The 19790-nt window shown below is 48.0% G+C and overlaps 2 protein-coding genes across 4 annotated transcripts in view; one reads left to right on the plus strand and one right to left on the minus strand.

Moving 5' to 3' along the window:
- Positions 1-327: 327 nt before the first annotated feature.
- On the minus strand, positions 328-6848 carry six4a (SIX homeobox 4a). The gene is made up of 3 exons (XM_047048357.1): positions 5951-6848; positions 3694-4388; positions 328-2704 (listed from the first exon to the last, which is right to left on the minus strand). Exons 1-3 carry the CDS (start codon positions 6676-6678, stop codon positions 2085-2087), a joined length of 2043 nt encoding a protein of 680 aa, XP_046904313.1. The 5' UTR covers positions 6679-6848; the 3' UTR covers positions 328-2084.
- An 804-nt stretch (positions 6849-7652) lies between these two features.
- Positions 7653-19790, plus strand: part of mnat1 (MNAT1 component of CDK activating kinase) — a 30936-nt gene continuing 18798 nt past the window's right edge. The window contains exons 1-7 of one of the 3 annotated variants that reach the window (XM_047049554.1): positions 7654-7848; positions 12236-12388; positions 13373-13446; positions 13728-13831; positions 14032-14172; positions 15827-15955; positions 16084-16570. In XM_047049554.1, coding sequence (XP_046905510.1) covers positions 7760-7848; positions 12236-12388; positions 13373-13446; positions 13728-13831; positions 14032-14172; positions 15827-15955; positions 16084-16167 — 774 coding nt within the window. In that variant the 5' untranslated portion in view covers positions 7654-7759 and the 3' untranslated portion in view covers positions 16168-16570. Of the gene's footprint in view, positions 7849-12235; positions 12389-13372; positions 13447-13727; positions 13832-14031; positions 14173-15826; positions 15956-16083; positions 16571-19790 lie in introns of those variants that run through there. The other 2 variants (XM_047049535.1, XM_047049543.1) reach the window with 2 other exon arrangements.

Here is a 19790-nt window from a genome sequence, read left to right on the forward strand (position 1 = left end):
CTCATTGCTGTTTATTTGAATTACGGGGGCTGAGATGAGAAAAGGAGGGCTAATGAACTCCAGGTTGCCAGGCATGTGCAAACGATCACTACCGGTTTGCAGAGAGCAATTCTCGGCTGGATGGATTGCTCCGTGCTTGTTATTTCCTCATCCTCTTAGTTCGGCTATTTAAGATTTTTTAGAGGTATGTATTCTGTCTAGTAAATAATTCACTTTAGACTCACAGGACTATATACACCAGATATCATAGATATGTCTCCAGATGTGATCTCCAGATTAGGTTATATATGAGAAAAGGAAGCATAATACAACAGAGCTGAGTTGTATTTTTATAAATATAAACTTTTAATGTGGTATGGAGATTTAGAAAAATACATTCACATCATTTCAGATTACAAACATACAGTTCAAGCTAAGATATAAAAAAAAAACTGCAAAAACAATCTGCAAAAACATTACCAAATGTCCATGGCTCATTTTTGGTATATGATGTCAGAGCAAATAGAAGAAATGCCCTTGGTAGCATCCTCCTACTGAATGGGGGCTCGGGTTGGGATGGTTTACAAAGGAAGTGAACATACGTACACAGTCATTCTTTTCTTTTCGATACATGAGGTTTAGAGATGGGCAAATTGAATATAGAGTAAATCTCTTTCGCATTCGCGTAATCTGTTGTGAAGATCTCAAAATACATTTCTTTACCCATGACCACGAAAACGTCGGACATTTCTCCTGACAGGGAAAGTAGAGGAGCCTTCATCAAAGGACCTGTGATGTCACCGCCTCCACATCAGTCAATAAAAGGTGTGACAGCACGTCTGCAGTCACAGTCATCATTACTAAGAACATTCAAAATGAAAAAGGCACAGGCGACTGTGATCTTCTTTCAAATAAAGGACACAGCCTAAGTCTTCCTCGGTACACGATGCTAACGAGCAGCACTCTGGTGAGGATGAGACACTCCGATCTGCTTCCACAGTGGTCTCCTGCTGCGTCCACAGACACGAACCGCTGCTACGCTGACATGTGCTTGCATTTAATTCAGTAGAAAAATACAATTTGATTTGGAGAAACACTTTAAAATGGGAAGATTGGTGGGATAAAGCAGTGGTAATTAGATTAGAATTTTTCATGAAATGCAGCAGTTTATGAGAGAAACTAGGTCTATTACACTGCTTTCGAGTATTTTCTTCAGCACCTGTTAAAGCTTGAAACGGGTTTATTAATACCTAAGGAGTGCCAGTGTGTTTGATGAGGTTCGCTCTGTCATTCTCACATTCCCAGATGAGTACAGTCTTCTCTGGTAGTGTTGGGACCTTGGTAGTGCAAATCCGGACGCGGGTCAACACATTCTGACATTCTACAGTGTAGGGCAGAAAGGCACATTCGTTTTGAATCACTCAGCCTACTTGATACAATACACATCGTGAAAGCCAGGATGATGATACCGAGAAGGTTTGGAAAGAGTTCCGAGGATTGTAGGTGCTTGTTGGAGAACGTACTTGCATAATTCCACGTCTACTGCACACAGCTTTATTTGTATGCAGTTGTGCAGTGCAGCTGAAGTGGTTTTTAGTGAACATTTCCACGTAGCTCTCACCCTTCCCCCCCTACCAAATGACCTTTTTGGTTTGACCCAGATGACGCATTTAGTTTGGAGGAACATCCTGGTCACATGACTTGACATTCCAACACCTGCCTCAGTGGATCAAATCCTCTCAACAGGAAGTAGCAGGTGTTGTCTTTATAAAATGCACACATAAAACATGGTTTAAAAGCATGCAAATGACCTCTGCAATATGAAAATAAGAGTTGGTTCTTACATCTGTTAGATGTTAAGGAAAGATTAAGGGGCTTTAAAAAACAAGATGTGTATGAATTCATGTTACCAGTCTTGGGGTGGGGTAAAGGGGGTTATGTCTGAGTGCACTGTAAAGTAACTGAACGCAACATTAGCAAATAACTTAACATTTATAGGAAATGAATGGTAAAAAAAAAAAAAAACACACACACAAAAGTAAAAAGATTCACCACATCACTGTTAGAGCAGATACGAGTGCTTATGTAGGGTCATAGGTCACAGGTTAAAGGTCAGCCATGTCCTCATCCATCTGCACTGTCTGTAATTTGGCCAGCTCTTTCTCCTCCGCGGGCTCCATCTCCCCACACATGACCCGTGCCATGTGGTTCACCCCAGCCTGGCCCGTGTCATCTCCCTTGTCCTCCGACACCTCCATGTAGCTGCTGTTCATACCGGAGCCCAGTAGGTGCGTGGAAGCCTGTTGGTTGTGGCCCCTGATGTACTCAGTGGGATGCAGGTGGTGGCCGGCTGGGTCTGTGTGGGCCATGAGAGGGGTGCTGACAGTCAGAGTGGTGTAGACCTCAGGCTCAGCTCTGGATGAGCTGACCGTGGACACGTCGGTGGTGGGGGGCCTCCTCCGGCTGGAGGGGACCTCCTCGGAGCTGGAGGTGTAGCTGAGCTGGCCAATGGAGTCCAGGTGAAGCCCATGGTGGTAGGAGTACACTCCACCTCCACCCTCCAGGGGCTCCTTCTTGATGGAGGTCTGACCTGTGGTGCCCATGTAGAGCACCGTGCTGGGATGCAGGGGGGTCAAGGTCATTTTGTCCTGATGCTGCTGTGTCTGCTGCTGGTAGGAGTCCTCGTTGGAGGAGCTAACTGCTATGTTGTTCATTTGGAGGGTACCTGGGGTAAACACAGAACAGGTCAGCACATGGCTTTTTTGGAATTTCTTGATCTACAAACGTGGTTTTGTGTCGTCTCTTGGCCCCGCCCCTCCGTTTCATTCTCTGTGGCGTTTTCAAAAACTCTGGTCTCATTCGGACTTTACTATGTGGGGACTGGAATCGACTTGAAACCTCTGCTGTATCTCTCACACACTTCACAGTTCTCAGAGTTCACCCTGAGAGCCTCAGGAGAGCAGAGGTTTGATGTAGAGCCTGCTACAGCCAATAGGAAAGTGTTTTTTTCTTTTGTTGCCGTGGTATGGATTGTCTGCCTTATGTCAAACGATTAACTACTAGCTACTAAAGTACCATAACGACTTCTTCCTTGTTAGTGCATATTTGGGTCCATGTGATTGTCTGAAACATGTTCTCCTCCTCTCTCCCCTGGAGAACGAGAGAGTGTGTAATGATGATGAGTGATGATGACTTCAGAACGTGCTCTGGAGTTTGAGGACCACCAAACCCCCCCGTTAAATGTGTGTGTGTGTGTGTGTGTGAGAGAGACAGATACAGAAAGAAGGAAAGAAAGAAAGAGAGACCCTCCTTCAACATTGTGTTTAGTAACAATCTTCTGGGCTCAAACCCAGAGTCAGTCATGTTAAATCTAAACTCATCTCAATCATATTAAGTGTACTGGAGTCTGGATGACTAACCTTCTGCCTACTCATACATTATTAAGAAGGGGAAATGGGGTTGTTGTCATGATATCATGTAGGCTTGTAGTATAGGACTGGACGAAGAATATATTTAGTTTGTATTGAATTGTTGGGTATAAAATATAGAAACGGAATCCGTGATGGACATAAAATGACAAAAGTTAAAATAATTTAAAAAAGAACGAAAATTGAATGTGCTCCTAAAATAGTCCTGAAAGAATGAAAGAAATAAAAGGGGCAAAAAAACGCTTGGACAAAGCAGTATATTGACTTCAAGGTGTTGTGAACCCACCTTGTGAAAGAGCAGAAGAGGATCCAGAGGAGAGCTGCAGGGAGGGCAGGCCCACCGTGTTGTTTAAGAGTGAGGAGCCGTCGCTGTCAGCGACCCCACCAGGAACCTGAACCAGGCTGTAACCTCCCAGCTGCAGACCCCCGGAGGAAGAGCTGAACGTCAAGACTGAGGAACCCCCGTTCTGGGCCCCCATGCTGTGCACCCCCTCCAGCTTCACCTCCGAACCGTTCACACAGCCTGGGTAGGAGGAGTACTGCAGGCCTGAGTCCACGCTGGACCCTCCCAGCCCCTTCTCCTGAGCTGCCTGCATCTGCATGTCCACACCAGAGCCCCCCAGCTGAACTCCTCCAGAGGGCCGCAGCGGATTGAAGGCCAGGGGCTGGACACCAAGATTCAGCCCGTTGAAGAGGATGTTGCTGGGGGCCTGGAGGTAAGACGAGCCACCGTTGTGGAACACGGTGGAGTTGTTGCTTGTCACCAGGTTCCCGTTGAAGAGTACCCCGGTGCTGGATCCAGGGGGCATCTTGATGTCTCCTATTTGTTGGATGATGACCCCACTGTCCAGAGAGCTGGTCTGAAGGGGAAGGCCTCCATGGGAGATGGTTCCGTCGGAGGAGTTTGAGAGGGGCCTGGGAGAGAGCTCCTCATGCCCTTTGCTAGACTCATCCTCTGTGCTGTGGTTGCCATCAGATTCACTGGAAGGAACGATCGGGAAAGAGAGACAAAGTGAGAAATGGTTTCAAAGAAAACTGTTTGGAGTGTAGAGGATATTTGACTGGAGGTCTTTTCTGGTGGAGACCTACAATTGTGTAGCACATTTAAGAGCATTCAAATTGTATTGACACTGCAAAGCTGTGGGTGATGACGGCCAATTACGCATAATTTCAATAATTATTCACTAACAAGTGAACAGCTTTTGCCTGCATTCATAGATAATTTCAAACATATTACTTCTGAAAGAACTTGATTCAATAATTTACAATGATTATTAATTTTCCGTTTTTGAATTAGACTGTTATGCGGTTTCACCAACGTTCTAAAAGGAACATTTGTTCCTAAAATAATTCTTCAACCATAACGTCAAACATTCAACTACCAGCCAAGACAGGCGTACCATTTGGCGCTATAAATATCGGGGTGACAAATGCCAACGGTCTCAGCGTGACAACACAAATGGTCAAAGACTTTTATTTGTAACGAGTTCCGTGACTATCTGTCCTATATACTACACTGACTGGTTATACTATGTTAAAATGTGGGGTTAAGTTTATATTGCAGCAATATTTCACGAGAAAACGAAACAGCTGCACCTCCTTCAAAAATAGAAAATAAGTCTGTTCCTGAAATAAAGTTTGTTTAACTTCCAGATATTTCAGTTTAAGCCCATTGTCCTCAAAGTAGACTACTTAGATTAAACGAGGGACAAGCCGTGACAATGAACTGCAAAAGTCCTTTAATGCGTAGCAATTCCTGACATCATCTTTCACGAGTGTGTGTGTGTGTGTGTGTTAGTGTATGTGTGTAAAGGAGAGAGAGAGAGACAGACATAAAGAAAGAGAGAGAGAGAGGTCACCTCCACCAGGTGCGCGCGTGCTTTGTTCACAGAGAAGACAACATAAAAGAAGAATATCAGTCTGGGGGTGGGGGATTACCAAATGAAAAGCTCAAAGGAAGCTTTCCCGATTCCCCTTGCCTCAAGAGAAAAAGCAAAGCAAATGATTTAGCCTATGCGCTGTGGTAAAACAAAAACAAAAAAGTGGGTTCAGTGACACAGTTAAGTCTAACTATTTATGGGAATTCCAAGTAAATAAAAAACATATAATCAAGACTTAATAAAAAAACTAGAAACCGATTTAAATAAGCTATTAGCATTTTTGGAAGAGTCATTTTTGTTGATTATGGTCTCATGCCCTATCTTCACTAGCCGTGTGAAACCCGATCTGAATGACAACCGCCTCATATTTCAAAACATTAGCAGCGTGCTTTTACGCACACTTACTTTCGTAATTAAGATAAGATAATAATTAACGCTGTCAAGCTACGAACAAAGTGAGCTGTGTGCAATAATAAGAGGACGGGTAACAGCAGAAGGTGTCAGTATAGGCACTAAGCTATGTTTACGCCGTTCCTTTGCAAGCCTTATTTCTTTAAACAACTTCAGATATGTTTAATTTAAATGCAGACAATTCGTCTATACTTGAACTATTTAGTATTACGGGAGTATTTTTTTTATGTGATCTGTCCTTTTCTTTCTCACCTTTTCGATTGTGCTTCGGAAGGATTTCTGTCCCTCTGTCTTCTGTTTTTGAACCAGTTGCTAACTTGGGTCAAAGAGAGTCCTGTGATCTTAGCGAGGTTCCTTTTCTCAGCAGGAGAAGGGTACCTGTTCTGCTTGTACAAATCCTTCAACGCGTTTCGAGACCTCTCTTTGAAACAGTAAACTGTCTCTTCCCCGTCCCAGATAGTCCGAGGGAGAGGGTACTTTCTCCGCAGGCGATACTTATCCACTGCGCCCAGGGGTCTCCCCCGCGCTTTCTCTGCCTCGGTGTACCGTGCCTTGTACCACAGGTCTTGCAACGACGAGTGATTTGACGGGCTGAAGCTGTGGTTTTCCAAAATACTGTAGAGCTCCTGGTACCGAGCCTGGTGAAAAGCGACAAGGGCTTGGGCTTTCAAGATGCTTTCGTTGCCGCGTAGTAAGTCACTTTGCGGTAAGGACCATAGAAACCTGGCCAGCCGGTCCACATTGCCTCCCTGCTGCAGTGCCTCACAGACGCACGCTACTTGCTCCGGCGAAAATGCCAGCGAGGAAGTCGCGCTCACTAGAAGTTCAGTGTGGACCGCATCAGTGTTCGAAGTGGCGCGCTCCATAGACAACTCCGCGGTATCCAGCGCCAGAAGCTTGATGCACTCTCGCTTGTCCGTCTTCACATTTTCCTTCTTGATGTCATTTGCTGTTGTGACTTCTACTAGGGAAGAAGACATTTTTCAAGCCTTCCTGGTAAGTCACTCCTCCCTGGTTTCGGCAAGCCTTTAGCCGATCAGGTTACCTCCTCGCCATGCAAACGCGATCGAATATCTGACAGCAGCTGTAAGTGGATAGCTCTCCCCTTTCGTTCCAACGTGACTTTTACTCTGCGGGAACTGTAGCAAGAAGGGGCATTGGGGTCCAACTGCAGAAAAGCAACGCGATTGGTTGAAGCTGGCTTGGCCAGGGAGGAGCGATGGCGCTTCAGAGAGGATTGTTTGGTTTCGAGCTGTCAGTCAAATATGACGCACTGTATTTTAAAGGCTCACCTGTGCAAGGTGAATGTGTTGACTTTATCAAAGAGGGATATCCTTGTTGTGAACCTTTAAAATAAACATAGCCTATGATATGGTCAGTTTCTTGGATATGAAAGCAGATGATGGGAGATGAAGTACACACATAAAATCAAACGTTCTTTTAATTTATATCATGTAATTAATTATCAGTACATCTCGAAACAACCTGATTAAGATTTCTTTTTATATCTAGCCCCCCCAGTAAAAACTTAAGTGTTTCTATTTGTGATGAGAAGGATTACAGTATTTTTTCAACTAATTATTAGACGAATTACTAGACTATAGCCTGCCTCTGATTAAAACTAACTACTAATTACAACTAAATGTAGCCTATTAAATAAATTACACCGTTTAGAAACTGTCAGAGCAAAACAGCACCAACAGAACACATTTAATTAAAAGCCTTGCATTTTTATATGTATTCCAGTAATTAACAGCAACTTCAGCATTATGTAGGCTACTGCTGCCCTCTTTTTCTTTGCCGAAAATTATATTTTTGTTCGTTACTTCTCACATTTGGCGTGTCCGTTGTACCATACTGAATTAGCTGAATCATCCAAGTCATCATAACATGTTGTTCAGGTCCGTTTGGTGCGTAAGTGGAACGATTAACTAGGAACTGTTCTTATGACTCACATGCTCCCCCGGAGCACATTAAAGTGACTCAGTTTACTTTCTGCGAACAGTAAAGGAAACCCTTGTTGTTGTCTGTTTACTTAAGTATTGTGTTTTGTCGAAAGAAATGGATGACCAAGGGTGTCCAAGATGCAAGACAACAAAATACAGAAACCCGTCCCTGAAACTGATGGTGAACGTTTGTGGACACACATTGTGAGTAGATGCAAACGCATGATTTAAGGAAAGTTAGCTCGTTAGCGTTAGCTAACTGAATTAATGCCTTAGTCATTAATGAGGTCTACCAAAGTTTTAATTCTGGATGAAAATACTCGTAAGACTGCGATGTAATTTAATACGTGCCAATCTGGCGATTACGCCGCTGTAAAAGTATACATTTGACTATGTTTAGTAAGCGATCAATTACAGCAACTGTTAATGGTGAATTCACTAGACATTTAGAAAAGCATGAGTTTTATTTGGGACATACTGTTTACCCCTAAACAGTGGCGTGTCTCAGGGAACCAGATATAAACGATGTCATATGAATAGCGTACATTATATGAACCAGAATGTCAAAACTCAAGCCTAACCTGACTTGATTAGTTTATTTACTAGCTAGAAATCATTCATCCAAATTTAACCTCTAACCTACTTTGTATTTAATGATTTGTGGGAGAAGAATATATATATATCCTTATATTTCTGTGTAAAGAATTCCTCAAATATGCCTTTTGAAACTTTCGGGATGAAGAACTGATGACTTAACTGGTTGACATTGAATGTTGAATTTGTGAATGTCCTTGGATATGCAAATGTGGCTATATTGTTGACTGTACAATGTATAGACCTGCTCCTGGTTTCTCCTTGTGGGGTGTCACAGAACAGCTTTCCCTGCATGAGCCTCATGCAGTAACCGTGGAGTGAAATTGCAGGAATATGTCTGACCCTGTATGTTTATTGACCGAGCTATCAGGAAGTGGCCAAGCCTCGTCATCAGGTCAACAGTCAGCACACTCATAACTCACAGCATCTGTCTGGACTCAGCCGAGGGTCACATGGGGAGAAAATTGAAATGATTTGGCGATGAAGCAATTTAGAGGGACGTCCTTGCTCAGGTCACCTTGTGGGGGGCGGAGGAGGAGGGGGGGCTTCTCCTGAGCCAGTTTACCACGTAGCCTGATCTAGGAAACTGCAAGCTCCACACACACCACTGTGGAGTGTCACTAAGTCACTGCACGTTATTTACAACGCACATTTGGCTAAATGGAATTTCGCCTGTCAATTCTTTTGGGGGGTGAAAAACCTTTTATTCTGTGTTATGGTTTGCATCCCTCCTGAGAAGATGAGTGTTTTATACTTTTTTTTCCTGACTCTACCTGAGTTTTGTGCGCGGACCTTTCCGCCCCTATCAGTCTGTGACCCGTGCGGCGGTCAGAGCGCTCGGCAAGGTCTCTGCTCTGGCTGAGAGTCGTGCAGACAGCTGACAACGCTGGCAGGCCGTTCCAGTTTGGGCTGTCCTGCGGGCGGCAACATGGCGGCCTCTCCACCTCTCTTCTGCCACGTCTAAATTTATACACCACCATGTACATTTAATGTCCCTGGTGCCAGAACTGCCCACCCCCTCCCCTCTGTTCGTAATTTATGACTTGCGCACAATGACGCAGGGCCAGTGTCCTTTGGTATTAGATGGCTGGTGGGGCATGTTGATGAAGGGCTGCCACCAGGACAGGGTGGGCACAGCTGCCTGGGAACGCGCTCTGCTAGTGGGGGCTGCGTCTGAGGGAAGATCACCTGACCTCGTCCAATAACCGAAGATCACCTACCATGTCCAATAACCTGTTCTAGTTTTGATGAGGTTTTGGCTCGTTCTTGTGAATGAGCAGACTCGACTCGGAAGCCTCTCTTAGAAACTTTTTTTTTGCCGGCTGTGGTATTGGGTGTCATGGCAGAGCATGGGAGTCACAGCAGGTTAGCACAGGGATGGCCTGGTGGTGTCCACACAAAGCAGGCTGTTGTGTGGACCCAGGCACTGCTGTGGGAGACCCCAGCATGAAGAGGGCTTCCTGGACAGGTGATCCAGCCCCTATAGCTGCATTGTTTGTACCTTTTCTTGAATAGGGACTGAGAAATGGAGGCAGTGTTACTGGCCCTTAGGGAAGAGTGTGTATGCGTGTGTGAGAGAGAGTATGTGTGTAAGCATGTGTGTGTGTGTGTTAGGGACGGGGGGTGGGATCTCTGCTGAGCCAGGCCTGTTTACCTCCCCCCTGACCTGCTGACAGCTGCAGATGGGAGAGATAAGAGCCAGGAGCAGTGAGCAGGACAGGTGAGATAGAGGGAGAGGACACTGGAGAGGGAGGGAGGGAGGTAGGGACAGAGGGAGAGGACACTGGAGAGGGAGGGAGGGAGGTAGGGACAGAGGGAGAGGACACTGGAGAGGGAGGGAGGGAGGTAGGGACAGAGGGAGAGGACACTGGAGAGGGAGGGAGGGAGGTAGGGACAGAGGGAGAGGACACTGGAGAGGGAGGGAGGGAGGTAGGGACAGAGGGAGAGGACACTGGAGAGGGAGGGAGGGAGGTAGGGACAGAGGGAGAGGACACTGGAGAGGGAGGGAGGGAGGTAGGGACAGAGGGAGGGAGAGAGGGAAGTATGGATAAAGCAAGAGAAGGGGAAGGAGAGAGGGAGAAAAGGAGAGAAGTATGGAGAGATAGGGAGTTGCTACTCTCGCTCAACAATTGCTACTCTGCCACAGCGACAACAACAAACCCTACAGAGAGGGTCTGATAGTACAAACTATCAACGTGTGACGTTGAACCGACACATATGGTGCCCCCCCCCCCCCCCCCCCCCCCCCCCCCCCCCCCCCCCCCCACACACACACACACACACACAGCACTTTCATGTAACAATTAAAGGACTGTCCCATGTAACGTACGCCAGGGAGGAAAGATGGCAAGTTCACTCCCAAAGTCTCCTCCCTCCATCCTTATGGGTTGGGGTTCTAGAATTACACAGGATTTCCCCTGTGGACGGTCTGTTGTGTGGTCCAAGGGGGAAGGCAAGGGGGCAAACTGCACCCCACTCCTGGCCCTGTGTTGATGAATGACTTCTTTGTGGGCCTGTGGAAACAAGCAGAAGCCCTCCTTCCACCTCCATATGGCGCGGCCTATACATCTCCCATAGCCTGGGGCCACAGTGAACATCTGCCCCTACTGAGGTGGACTTGAGCGGGGTGTCTCATTGCTCCCAGTGACCAACTGTGCGGCTTTTAGTGTTTTTGTTGCTGCTAAATGTAGATTGTTTGTTAGGCAGCTTCACGTTTGGAGGGTGGATTGTATGGTGAGTGATCCATAAGATATGCTTGTATTCATCATTCTTTGGCCGGTTTGGCTAGTTTGCCCCAAATCTGATAGGGTGTGCATAAACAGGTAAAGGCCATGGCTCTGCAGTTTCCTCCTTAATGGTCTTTTTGTTTTGAATTCTGCTGAGGGGGTGAAAACGTCTGCTTGATGTTCCTTTCATTAGAGATCTAATGTTCTCGTCTGTGGAGGCGCTTGTGACAGCAGCGCAGTCTCCACCCTCTTCTTTGACTTTGGAAACTATTTCCCCCAAAATCCCCCCAAAATCATCCAGATGGTAAAAAAAAAAAAAAAAAAGATCCAGTCTGTTTCCCCGTGTCCCAAAATGGCTGTTATTGTTGGTGCTTTAAGATAGTGACAACATTTGGAAACCAGATGTTTTCCTTCCTCCTGAAGGTGGGCAAGAGCAGGAAGCCAGCTGAAGGTGAATTCCTGTGGAATAAAGCTCCACAGAGACTTAATTAAAAGACCGGACTGTGCAAACGTTTATCCTGCCCCGTCCACCCCGCCTGCCGCCTACTTAGGGGAGATTTAGGGCTGTTTCCATTGTCTTCTGGGCTCCCTCCTCTCTGGAGTGTGATGGATGGGTAAACGCCTACCTGCTTAAAGGTGTGATTGATGAGTAAATACTGGTTGTCCCCAAGGTGGGTCTGGACGCCGCTGGGCTGTGGTGGAGTTGGGGGATGAACGTAAACCTAATCCCCCCGCCATCATAAATCTCTTCCTTGTGCTGTGGAACAGGCTGCATATGAGCTGGTGCTGATGGGAGGAGGGTTGATTCAAGCTGTCGCTGACGTTTAGCACTGGGAGCTATGTGGCAAACTGACTGAACATTTTTACAAATAAACGTGCTTTTTTCCCCCCAGGGCAAACTGACATTCTTAGGCAGGGGTGTGTGTGTGTGTGTGGGTCAGGGTCATTATTCTGTTCATTTCCAGCCATCTAAAGGAGTCTCATAAAGATCCAACACAAAGCTCCAACATCCAGCCTCATAGTCTTATTTGGAGTTGAAATGAATGTTCAGCAGTTTTAATAGTCAATGCATCGGACGCCAGCAATGACTAAAAACAGAAGGCCTATAAACTAATAACTGAAACTGCATCTAAACACTGTTAATAATAACCTCTGAAGTTGGCCACAGTTTAGGAAGGACAGTGGTGATACTTATTTACTGCTTTTGTCCAAAGGGCTGTGTGTTTGTGTAAGTGTGTGTGTGTGTAAAGGTGTGTCTTTAACCTCCTCAGATGTGAGAGCTGCGTAGACATGCTGTTTGTGCGCGGCTCGGGGAACTGTGTGCAGTGCGACACGCCCCTGAGGAAGGGAAATTTCCGGGTTCAGCTCTTTGAGGACCCTGCGGTGGACAAGGAGGTGGAGATACGCAAGAAGGTCCTCAAGATGTAAGGAGGGATTGGCTGGGGGAGGGGGGGGGAGACTTGGGGGGAGACAGCGAGAGAGAGAAGGAGGAAGGAACTGAGTGAGTTGGTGTGAGTGAGTGGTTGAGTTGGTGGGGGCGGGCTCTGGCCTGTGTTTGTGTGTGTTCACATCACCCCTCCCAATTCTTAAGCTGTCTTTGTCTTAGTCATTAAGACGTTTGTTTTGTAGACAAAGACCTCCCTCCAGGGGAGCTCAAATTGGAAGGCTCTTTCCCTGCCACATTTTTCACCTCACGACTGTTCCTCTCCCTGGCGTCCATATTTTTTTGTTCCTAATATAATATTTTAAGTGTTTATATTCAGAGATTGCAAAAGTACACACATCCTTCACCCAAGTAGAAGTACAGATACTCATGTTTAAAAAGACTGGTAAAAGTTGAAGTATTGACAACACTTGGGTTGTCAGTACCCAAGTGTTGTAACCCTAACTAACCCACACCAAAAAGTGTTTTCGAAAAATAAATTGCTAAGAATGTTTCAACCTTTCGAAACTTTTTTCTGAAAATAGTCTTTCAACAAAGCTTTTAAAATAATTATTTGTTCAATCTTTCAAAACTGCCTTGCTGGAGCTTTGTAGGCTAGCTTACCTTTGTTGTGCGTGATAGCCAGGAAATGAAAAAAGGTGCGCAGTGACAATAAATAATATTGATCATGCCACCAAATACAGATTCAAACTAAAGTCATGAGCCTGGCTTTGAAATGTAAGAAGTAAAAAGTACAGATATCTGTGTAAAAAAATGTAAGAAGTGAAAGTAAAAGGTTGTCCGAAAAATGTATTATAAAGTACTGATACCAGAAAAATATACTCAAGTGCAGTAACAAAGGATTTGTACTCGTTACCTCCCATCTCTGTTGATATTGGATATGATCAGACTTGATTTAATGACCTGAAGAAGAATGAAAAAAAAAAACGTTTTAATTCCACCTTCTCCAATTTCTTCTCCACAGTTACAACAAGAGAGAATTTGACTTCCCCAGCCTAAAAGACTACAATGACTACCTGGAGCAGGTGGAGGAGATAGGTGAGCCAGGTCACTGCACTGGACAGGTCTCAGAGACAGAGTGATACACTCTCTCAGGGTATCGATTCTCCCCTGGTCTTGGCAGAGCCAGAGCTGTTCGACAGCCTTCAGAGCCAGCCAGGGTCACGGTTCAGACTTTGTGTCTGCCAACGCTAGATACCTCTCACTTCCAACACCCTGACCTGTGACAAGATTGGCCCTCACTCTGGCCAGTGCATTGTTAACCTTTTCCTGGACGAGACTGTGTTATGCAGGATTGTGTGCTTCTCTCCTGTGTCTAGTCTATAACTGGACCAACAACATAGATGTTGAGGGCACCAAACAGGTTATGGAGCACTACCAGCGAGAGAACAGGGACATCATTCAGAGGAACAAAGCCAAGCTGGTGTGTACTCACCACACCACACACCGCGTGGAGACATGACTCAAACTCATTCATTCACTCGCTGACTCACTCACTACTGCTCTTCAAGGGAGTTAATTTATTCACTCACTCATTCACTCTGTCGATCTCTAACAAAGTTCCCTCTCCCTCCCTCCCTCCTTCCCTCCCTCCCTCCCACCCTCCCTCCTACCCTCCTACAGACCCGGGAGCAGGAGGAGCTGGAGGAGATGCTGCTCCTGGAGAAGCAGGAGGGGGAGCAGAGGCGTCTGGATCTCCTGCAGGATGAGCAGAGACAGCTGCAGGCCAAGAGGAAGAACAAGCAGGCTCTCCTGGACGAGCTGGTGAGACACACACATCTAGCTACACACACACACACACACACACACAACCAGCCACACACACACACACAACCAGCCACACACACACACACACACATCCAGCCAGATGCACACACACATCCAGCCAGATGCACACACACATCCAGCCACACACACACATCCAGCCAGATGCACACACACATCCAGCCACAAACACACACATCACAACACAGAGCAACAGTCCAACCTGACGCCAAAAAAGTGAAACGTTGTTACTTGGAAGTGGTCTTCAGGAGGCGGGCCACAGAACATGAAATATGGAGACATGAGGAGTCGTTAAGAGCTTATTACGACTCCCCTCCTCGGGCCTGCTGTCGAGTTCCCCTCCCTGCATTGTTGTCATTCTGTGATTTCAAAGCCTGCTGGCACCATTGTTTTTAGCTGCAGGCTTTGGAAGTGATTGTCCTGTTGAGCCGCTTGCTGTGGAGTACTCTCAGGTAGCAGTTTACGCTGTGTGTTTGTTTGTTTTAGCACTGGCTCTGTTGTCTGTTACCAAATGACAGAGCAGCCCAACCCCTGCAGGGACTCACACACACACACAGATGCACACACACATCTACATACACCGTATTTTGTGTAGGCTAGGAGCCTTTCTCTCTTGTGCGCGCACACACACACACACAAAGTATCTAGTGTTCTGTACATCGTAATGAGCAGCCATGATTGGATCAGGCTGTTCATTATTCTGCTCCACACCGCTCTGGTGATGAGTCCGCCCCGTCAGAAACGTCCTGCTCTGAGAGACGTGCCGGGGCCTGTCTTCCTGGACCTCTGCGCTTGGCAACGCTCCACGGCAGAGATGGAAGCGTCCGACCTTCAGTTAATGGAGGTGAAGACGGCACAGTGTTCCTCCGCCCGCTCATCTCCGTCAGCACGGCCGGCTTCCACACTGGGCCGGCCTTTGCCTGCTAGTTGATGGCGTTTAGACCAAGCTTATGGACATCATGTGTAGTTTTCGAGCCTTCTGAGTCTAGGACGTTCTCAGCGCGACAGGTCAGGAGAGGTGCAGAGTACAGCTGTGTCCCAGGTGGTGCGTTGATGAGCCTGTGTGTTGATGAGCCTGTGTGTTGATGAGCCTGTGTTGAGGAGCCTGTGTGTTGATGAGCCTGTGTGTTGATGAGCCTGTGTGTTGATGAGCCTGTGTGTTGATGAGCCTGTGTTGAGTAGCCTGTGTTGAGGATCATGTGTTGATGAGCCTGTGTTGATGAGCCTGTGTTGATGAGCCTGTGTGTTGAGGAGCCTGTGTTGATGAGCCTGTGTTGATGAGCCTGTGTGTTGATGAGCCTGTGTTGATGAGCCTGTGTTGATGAGCCTGTGTTGATGAGCCTCTGTGTTGAGGAGCCTGTGTTGATGAGCCTGTGTTGATGAGCCTGTGTTGATGAGCCTGTGTGTTGATGAGCCTGTGTTGATGAGCCTGTGTGTTGAGGAGCCTGTGTTGATGAGCCTGTGTTGATGAGCCTGTGTGTTGATGAGCCTGTGTGTTGATGAGCCTGTGTGTTGAGGAGCCTGTGTCGATGAGCCTGTGTTGATGAGCCTGTGTTGATGAGCCTGTGTGTTGATGAGCCTGTGTTGAGGAGCCTGTGTTGATGAGCCTGTGTGCGTTTGTGTTGTTTCCCAGGAGCGTTCCCACGTACCCGCTGCCATCCTGCTTGCCCAGCACAAGGACCGGGCCGTCCAGCTGGAGAGCCAGATCGAGAAGCAGAAACAGGTGGTCAAGTCCACCATCTTCTCCACCGGCATCCCCATGGTGAGTACACCTGCGCCCGGACTCCCGGTCTGACCCTGCAGGTTGGTTTGGATGCCTCCCTGCCTCACTGCCTCCCTGCCTCACCGCCTCACCCTAACACCAGGTGGACTCCCGGTCTGTCCCTGCAGGTTGGTTTGGATGCCTCACTGCCTCCCTGCCTCACCCTAAAACCAGGTGGACTCACGGAAACCTCAGAGCCACTCCATGCTTAAGTGGATGATTTTTTTAAAAGTGAAATGTGACAGGAAAGGCAGGGAGAGACAGTGGGGGGGGGGGGGGGGGGGGATTCAAACCCAGGCCTCTGCGGTGAATCCTCAGCCTGCCTTGTATGTCCACTTATCAGGGGACGCATCTCAAATATAGATTTATACTGGAAATAAGTCCAACTAGATTCCAAATGTAAAAAGCAAGTCAAGTCTTTTATTTGTCAGGTACACAGAACAACACAAGGTCAAACTGGGCCCTGAAATTCTTAAGACAAGACAACGCAAGCACCTGGCATAACATAACGTACACAGAACATAAGCAGATCATCGTGCTGGGATATGCTGGGATGTGCTGGGATGATGTCGGGATGTGCCGGGATGTGCTGTGATGTGCCGGGATGTGCCGGGATGTGCTGGGATGTGCTGTGATGTGCTGGGATGTGCTGGGATGTGCTGGGATGTGCTGGGATGTGTTGGGATATGCTGGGATGTGCTGGGATGTGCTGGGATGTGCTGGGATGTGCTGGGATGTGCTGGGATGTGCTGTGATGTGCCGGGATGTGCCGGGATGTGCCGGGATGTGTCGGGATATGCTGGGATGTGGTGGGATGTGCTGTGATGTGCCGGGATGTTCTGGGATGTGCTGGGATGTGCCGGGATGTGCTGGGATGTGGTGGGATGTGCTGTGATGTGCTGTGATGTGCTGGGATGTGCCGGGATGTGCCGGGATGTGCTGGGATGTGGTGGGGTGTGCTGGGATGTGTCGGGATGTGGTGGGATGTGTCAGCAGTGAAGGCTCCCCGCTCCAGCGCCCTGTCCCGCTCGGACAGAGTCCAGGGGAGTCTGGAAGGCCCTTCGCTTTTTGGCACGCCTCCGTTTTCTTCATTTCTCACTCGTTTATTTTCATTCCGCCATGATGAGATAGAGCGATGTCATCACTTCCCCCTCCCCCCCCCCCCCCCCCCAGCCCCTATGGGAGGTGCGGTCGGCTTCCCAGAGTGCAGTGGTCCGTGGGAGAAACCTTGGTGTAGAGCTCACTCAGTCCAGACCAGCAGGAAAGAAAGGCAGTCAGCATTATTTCTGGTTCTTCTGTGTCATGTTTATGGCTCATGGTTCCGGAGACTGAATGGTGGATTGGTCCCACTCTTAATTCCTTCACTAACCACGAGAAATGATTCTGTTTGTATTTTCTTTTCCAGTTTAAAAAAAAGATATATGAAAGTTTTGTGGAGAGTGTGGTTTCCAGGTTGGATAGTCTTAGTCAAACTGAAAACTCATGTAAGTTATCAATCTAAGACTTGCGTGCAGATTTTTTCTCTGACAGACAACAGCCTCCAATGTGTTCCAGTCATACCTTGCATTCACATACTTTTTGATTACAAAATTCACCACTTCTCACTCAGATTTCCATTTTAAGGTTTGGATTCAGCGATTCTATCTGTGATTTTAGCACTGTGGAAATCCTACAGCCTTGGACATAGATTGCCTAGACCAGGACTTCAGAATAGCCTAGATCTAGCGGGACCAAATACTCCTTTAAACCCCAGTCGAGACCAACCCTTTGAACCAGCGATGGAAAGGTTCAGTCCAGAACGGCTGTGTCCTGGCGGAGGATGTGGTTGTGACGGACGGGAGTCCAGCCTGCTGATGGAGACGCTGAGCGCTGGATGATGGTGTTGCTCTTGGCTCTGACGCCGGCTGGCTTTCCTCACGTCTCTTCTCCCACTCTCTCTTGTTCTCCTCGTCCTCCAGGGTGGGGGTGCTGGAGGGGAGGGGGGGGGGGGATCAGCTAGGGCTGATCCTGGGGCTGGGGCTGGTTTTGAGGCTGAGGCTGGGGCTGGTTTTGAGGCTGAGGCTGGGGCTGGTTTTGAGGCTGGGGCTGATCCTGGGGCTGGTTTTGAGGCTGGGGCTGGAGCTGTTCCTGAGGGGCCTGTGGTTTTCTGCCTCCAGCAGTCTAGCAGACTGAGATGTGTTTGAGTTGGTGGGGCTTCAGCAGCGTGTGGTCGGGGCTCCTGCGGAGATCTGCTCTCTGTCTTGATCTGTTCTTCTGTGGTGTACTGGTCCTCAGAGCCAAGACTGAGATGCTGCTGAGACAAGACGAGAAGCCTTGTAGTTAAATCAGTCTGTCTGTTTTACACTGTCCTCAGCAGCGGAAGGGTCAAAGGTTATTTGATTGATGTGTTGTCAACCTCCACAGCTGAATCCAACCATGACCATTCTGTTTACATTCCTAACGGAACCGTTCGCTGTTCGCTGTGTACAGCTTTGCATCTGCCTCTTCAACATTCCCCTTGAAACTCAACTTTAACACACCAAAACGCCTCACATGATCTTGAGAAGTATCTTGCGATCTAAGAGGCACTCTGCCAGCATGCCCTTAAAGGGTTGGGCTGCCACATCAACAGTTACCTTTTGATACTGAGGACCGTCTATACAAAACCATTCATATGTGAAGCTTTGTGAGGATTCTGAGTGAAAGCTGTTGTCATGTTCTGGGTAACGGGGGCTTGTGGTGGTTCCAGGGCAGCTGTGCTCCCCAGGCCAAGGTGAGCTGTCACTGGGGAAGACATATCTGGCTGTTTGGGAGCCTGGGGGGAGGCGGGGGGCCTGAGGGGAGGCGGGGGGGCCTGGGGGGAGGCGGGGGGGCTGGGGAGGGGGGGGGCCTGGGGGGAGGCGGGGGCCCCCCTACTTCCTGGCGCTTTGTCTTTTTATAAAGTGTGAACCAGCGCCAAGTGTAGTTCTGTTGTGGTGTTTACTGTCCATGCAGGGGACATCTCAGGCATGCTGGGGGGTGGGGGTGTGGAGGTGAGGGGGGAAGTGGGGTCCGGTGTCCTCTGTGATTTAGCAGCTGTGGATAGGGAGCCCCCCCCCCCCATAGATAACCTGGAACTCCTGCAGAGGGAATTAAAAGCGGTGTGATTCTGTATCAGGGTGGTGTATTTTTGATTTAGGAGGGTAGGTGGTGGAGTTTAGTGGCCAGGAGGGAGAAGGGGGGAGGAGCCAGAGTGGAGAAGGGGGGAGGGGCCAGAAGGGAGAAGGGGGGAGGGGCCAGAGGAGGGCAGAGTGCCTTGGAAAGCATCCTTCTCTGGTCCTGGAAGTGCAGGAGTGAAGCCCTGAAGGGGGCTGGGAGGCTGTGGGGCTGGGAGGCTGTGGGGCTGGGAGGCTGTGAGGATGGGCCTGATCTTGCTTCAGGAATGGTCCAGAATCCATCAGGTTAATCCCTCACTTTGTAGACACTCCACTGAACAAATACACACACACACACACACACGCTGTAGCCTATGTTACCTAGCCTGGGCAAACATCCTTTGAAGACCAAAGTAGAGTAGACATCCAATGAAATCAAAAGGTTTGGGGGTTTGTGTGGGAGTTAGCCCTCCTCCGTGACAGGAGCTGTGTGTGACGGTGTGTTCCTTTGTGCTGCACAGTGCCACTCACCTGAACGCAGCCTCAGTAAGAAGCTTGTCCATGAACACATTTACTTGTTTGCTCGCTCCTGGGAGCAAATCTGTCACTATTGTTTTAGGGGGAGTTTCGCTGCGTTCAGGATGTTCGTTGTCGACTGTGGGTTGGGCGTGTTTTTGTTTGTTTATTTGGAACGGGGTGTTTGTTGTGTGCATATCGAAGGT

The sequence above is a fragment of the Hypomesus transpacificus genome, chromosome 3 (genome assembly GCF_021917145.1).
Source record: "Hypomesus transpacificus isolate Combined female chromosome 3, fHypTra1, whole genome shotgun sequence".
NCBI classification, from domain to species: domain Eukaryota; kingdom Metazoa; phylum Chordata; class Actinopteri; order Osmeriformes; family Osmeridae; genus Hypomesus; species Hypomesus transpacificus.

Bases quoted from the DNA above. Each gene is read 5' to 3' on its own strand.
- six4a (XM_047048357.1), bottom strand. From the start codon at position 6,678: ATGTCTTCTTCCCTAGTAGAAGTCACAACAGCAAATGACATCAAGAAG. The intron at 4,389-5,950 runs GTGAGAAAGAAA...CGTTCCTTCCAG, and splicing joins TCCGAAGCACAATCGAAAAG to TGAATCTGATGGCAACCACA. The intron at 2,705-3,693 runs GTGGGTTCACAA...TGTTTACCCCAG, and splicing joins CTCTTCTGCTCTTTCACAAG to GTACCCTCCAAATGAACAAC.